This window comes from Priapulus caudatus, unplaced genomic scaffold (assembly GCF_000485595.1).
Source record: "Priapulus caudatus unplaced genomic scaffold, Priapulus_caudatus-5.0.1 Scaffold324, whole genome shotgun sequence".
In the NCBI taxonomy this organism is placed as follows: domain Eukaryota; kingdom Metazoa; phylum Priapulida; class Priapulimorpha; order Priapulimorphida; family Priapulidae; genus Priapulus; species Priapulus caudatus.
The window spans coordinates 292,137-296,965 of record NW_014577385.1 but is presented as its reverse complement, the minus strand read 5'-3'; the positions used below and the strand labels follow the sequence as shown (position 1 = coordinate 296,965).

At 47.5% G+C, this 4,829-nt stretch overlaps 1 protein-coding gene across 1 annotated transcript in view; it reads right to left on the bottom strand.

Moving 5' to 3' along the window:
* The window catches only part of LOC106809042, a 16,764-nt gene that overhangs the window by 2,370 nt on the left and 9,565 nt on the right, over positions 1–4,829 (bottom strand). The window contains exons 12-18 of the mRNA XM_014811985.1: positions 4,395–4,477; positions 3,767–3,954; positions 2,586–3,511; positions 2,042–2,149; positions 1,276–1,427; positions 779–888; positions 187–344 (exon numbers count right to left, since the gene is read on the bottom strand). Of these exons, the coding sequence (XP_014667471.1) occupies positions 187–344; positions 779–888; positions 1,276–1,427; positions 2,042–2,149; positions 2,586–3,511; positions 3,767–3,954; positions 4,395–4,477 (1,725 nt within the window). The remainder of the gene's footprint in view (positions 1–186; positions 345–778; positions 889–1,275; positions 1,428–2,041; positions 2,150–2,585; positions 3,512–3,766; positions 3,955–4,394; positions 4,478–4,829) is intronic.

Below are 4,829 nucleotides of genomic sequence, written 5' to 3'. Positions count from 1 at the left end.
ACACACACACACACACACACACACACACACACACACACTACACACACACACACACACACACACACACACACACACACACACACACTGCTGTATATACTACACACACACACACACACACACACACACACACACACACACACACACACACACACACACACACACACACACACACACACACACACTCACCTGGCCCAGTATGGCGTGTCTGTTCTGCGTGATGTGAGCGTAGATGTTATCGAAGTTTCCCAGGTTCATGATGAACATCGCCATCATGCTCTCAAACGGCGTGCCAAACGGCTCGAACTTATCTCCCGTCGTGTAGTCTCGGAATATGACGAACATAGCTGCAAACACCATCGATCATTGATCACAGGTAGATAGCTCATCTGGTGTGAATGATAAGACATGTTATGTGGTGAATAGATGGATGGATGGATGGATGGAACGACGGACGGACGGACGGGCGGGCGGGCGTTCGGGCGGGCGGACGGACGGACGGACGGACGGATGAATGGATGGATGCATTGTTGGTTGGATTGACTGGACGGACGGACGGACGGACGGACGGGCGGACACACGGACGGCGGGACGGACAGACGGACACGCGAACGGACGGACGGACGGACGGAAGGATGGACGGATGAATTGATGGATGCATTGTTGGTTGGATTGACTGGACGGACAGACGGACACACGGACGGACGGACGGAAGAAGGGATGGATGCATTTTTGGTTGGATTGATTGGATGGATGGACGGACGGACAAACGGATGAATACCTTGCGAGGCTCCCATGAGAAAGATCATGTAGATCGTGACGAATCTTAGCAGATCGCCTTTGATCATCTTGTAAATCATGACAACGAACGGACCGATTTTCTTGAATCCCCTGCAACGTAGCAAGAAAGACAACGCATGCGCACTGACAACAAGGTAAGGTTGTCGCGTTAACAATAAACGTCTATAAGTTATACTCTACAGAAATCAATATACGGTCGTCTTTTGCGTAAGGCGTCCGTAAGTGAGAGTTAGACCCCTGGCGTCGGCTTTGCTTGCTTTGACTTCTAAGACTGGTCTTGAGAAAGGTGTGCGAACAGAAGAAGAACAAATGTGGCGAAATTCCCTCGTAGATACAACGTAGATACGATGGTCAATAGCCAACAACAGACTGCTCACGGTCAACCTCCCAGAACACAAACCGCGTGTGGCTTCTCACCCTTAAGACAAAATGAGTTAGCTACGGTCCTGTCGTTTCACGAGATATCCATTGACATACCGACAGAAAAATAACCAATATGGCGCCGTCGTGAGCACAGCGAGGACCGCCATGATGTATTCGCTCTCGCACCAGCAGAAGATTCTGGCCGGCAGCATGAACATGATCAGAGCACACGAGACGAGAAAGATGGCGCGCGCCGGGGTCGTCATCTGCAAAACATCCAGATGGCGCCACCATAGCACGGTTGTCAACATGTCGAGCAGCGGTATTACATGATGGGTGACGTCATGAAAATACATTAGGATTAGGCGTAGCTATAGAATTAGGATTAGAACTAGGATTAGGGTGAGGGTTAGTGGCGGGATTAAGGTTATGGTTAGTGAGTGGGTTAGTGTTAGTGATAGTATTACGGTTACAGTTAGTCATATGGTTAGGATTATTTATAGGGTTAGAGTCAAGGCTAGGGGTAGGGTTAGGGTCATGGATAGTTATAGCGTTAGGGTTAATGCTGGGGTTGATGTTAGCATTAGAGTTACGGCTAGGGTTAGATTAATGGTTATGACTAGGGTTAGAGGTTATGTACCCAGGCCACATGCTATTCCCTAGATAGACCCTGATTGGTATCCCCTTGCAACATGGAATTCAATGGTAACCAAGTAACAAACTTGCTGCCAGCGCATGCCGTAGGTGAGATATGTGTGCAATTTCTGATGACCAAATGAATGTAGAAACGTCCGCAATGGCTAAAATGAACAGTTCTTGCCCACGTCACGACTAATATCATTTAAGCGCAATAATTATGTAAAAAAATACGTTGTCTTACTAGCGTGCTGAGAAATGAAGCCAGACCCTGGTAACCAATCTCCCGGCCTGCAAGGAGCAAGTAGCAGCAAGCGCCTCCTAGTGTTAGAAGTTCCAGCGGCAGTCGCACCTGTCAAACGCGTCAGTCAAACAACCGGAAAATGAGAGTTAAAAATAGAACATGTTTTTGCTTGGATGCATATTGTAACTTGGAAACGAATCAGTAAATCAAAATGAGAAATATCTAGCGAGACCAAACCCAACTAAAATCTTCATTTACTCAGAGGAATATGTGTTTTATATGCAAATGTTTTCGGTCAATTATATAAAGCTATAAAATTACTTTTATTTTATGAGCAATCATTGTAGTTGCCAATGACCTCGTTGCCTTTATCGAGGTAAAAAACGGTGATTGACCTTCTCCACAGATTGCAGCAGGTTACAAAGGCCAAATAAATTGAATGGCCTAAATAATTACTTAATTAATAAATAAAATAAATATTTCCTTGCATTACGATTGAATCTAATTATATATATATAATAAGTACATTATTAGATTATATTACTATGTCTTCCGGGCTCGTCGTTATGCGAAGGTAACACTTGTCGCTGATCTCGCAGGTGACAGAGGTCACTGGGTTGTGAGATTGAGTCGTAGAAGACGGTTCACGATTGTCGACGGTGGTTAGTGACATCTCCGGCCGTGTTGGTAGAGCTAGTGGGACAGCGTTAGCAGTGGTCAGTGGTTGCTCTGGTCGTGCTGGGAGAGCTAGTGGGTCAGCGTTAGCAGTGGTCAGTGGTTGCTCTGGTCGTGTTGGGAGAGCTAATGGGACAGCGTTAGCAGTGGTCAGTGGTTGCTCTGGTCGTGCTGGGAGAGCTAGTGGGTCAGCGTTAGCAGTGGTCAGTGGTTGCTCTGGTCGTGTTGGGAGAGCTAGTGGGTCAGCGTTAGCAGTGGTCAGTGGTTGCTCTGGTTGTGTTGGGAGAGCTAGTGGGTCAGCGTTAGCAGTGGTCAGTGGTTGCTCTGGTTGTGTTGGGAGAGCTAGTGGGTCAGCGTTAGCAGTGGCCAGTGGTTGCTCCGGTCGTGCTGGGAGAGCTAGTGGGTCAGCGTTAGCACTGGTCAGCGGTTGCTCTGGCCGTGTTGAGAGAGCTAGTAGGACAGCGTTACCGGTGGTCAGTGGTTGCTCTGGTCGTGCTGGGAGAGCTACTGGGTCAGCGTTACCGGTGGTCAGTGGTTGCTCTGGTCGTGCTGGGAGAGCTACTGGGTCAGCGTTACCGGTGGTCAGTGGTTGCTCTGGTCGTGACTTGTGAGGAACCTTAGGAGTGTCAGCAATGTTCACTTGTGTCTGTGATTCTGCAGATGTTCTAACATCGTCAATGGTCAGTGATGCTTTAGGATCTTTCGGCGGGGTGTCAAAGGTGAGCGCTTGTGTGTATGATTCCGTGGTGCTGGCTGGCACGCTAACATCAACAGTGGTCAACGGATTTCGAGGACCTTTAAGAGTGGCAGAAGTAGACGTTAGTGTCGGTTGCCTTGTAGCGTAGGTAGGTAGGGATTTTGCATCATCAGTGGTCAGTTGTGTGTGTGGTTCCGTGGATTGGGCTGGTACATTAACACCAGCAGTGGTCAGTTGTGCGTATGGTTCCGTGGATGGAGCTGGTCCATTAGCAGTAGCCAATAACTTGACTGTTGTAGCTTTCACGCAGGGGTCGGTAGAGGCTGAGCGATCGAGAGACCCTACTGGGGTACTCGGCTTCCACGACGCGTCGGAAGGTGTTAGTTCCTCCTTGCACCACGCGGGGGAGCCTGGATCGGACAATTCAGTAGCGGTGGTTCGACCTAGTGGGCAGTTGGTGATGGGCGGACCAGGCCTGAGTAGGAATGCCAGCATGAATATCGTAAAGTAGATGCCAAAGATGATCATCTGCTTGAGGAACCTACAAGCATGAAGGATGACGATGGCGTGATGAGCTGCCGTAGTGTGGGAATAGTGCATAGATACGTGGGGGCCGTTGTCAGAAACATCGTAAAGTTAATGCTAAAGTTAATGCTAATGTTAATGCTAATGTTAAGACTAATTTTGTTTCTGACAACGGGCCCCTGGTAGTGTAGGAAATTGTCTGCTCAGATGTAGGTATTTTTGTATACGTTATGTGATGGTTATGTACATGTTATTAATTGTTTCTGCTATTTTGAACTACATTTACAAGTTTATTCGGGCAACGACTGTAGCAAGGGAGTCACGGTGAGGGCTACAGAGCTCTGCTATGGGTTTTGTGGTTTGGGTGATGGAGTGGAGGAGGTGAGAGACAGGTCAGACTCTTCTGGAGTAGAACGGAGGTATAACTAGTGTTGTTACATCGAGATTGCAATGTACCTGAATTTTGCGAACGTGTTCCATTTGCGTTGCAGCAGTTCTGACAGTAATCCGTCCATCATGTCTAGATGCTCCGGTTTATCCTACGAGAGCAACACAACAACGAGAACACTTCCGATTAGCGAGAACTGTGCCAAATTATAGCGTCGTGATTGATGCTAACAGATATATATTGTTGTGGGTGTATATCTTAAATTAAAATTAATCTGAATTTCAACTTTTATTATGAAGCCAATCTCAGATATACTCGCTAGGTCGGGTAGGCTCACCCTGACGTACGCGGTGCATGCCACTACGGAATGTTTTTAGAACGTCGTGCTGCGACACGGGTTGGCTAGAGCAACATGACAATCGCAGATAGGCCAATAATGTAGACTTACATAGAATAAATATATATATATATAGAGAGAGAGAGAGAGAGAGAAGAGTGTAGAA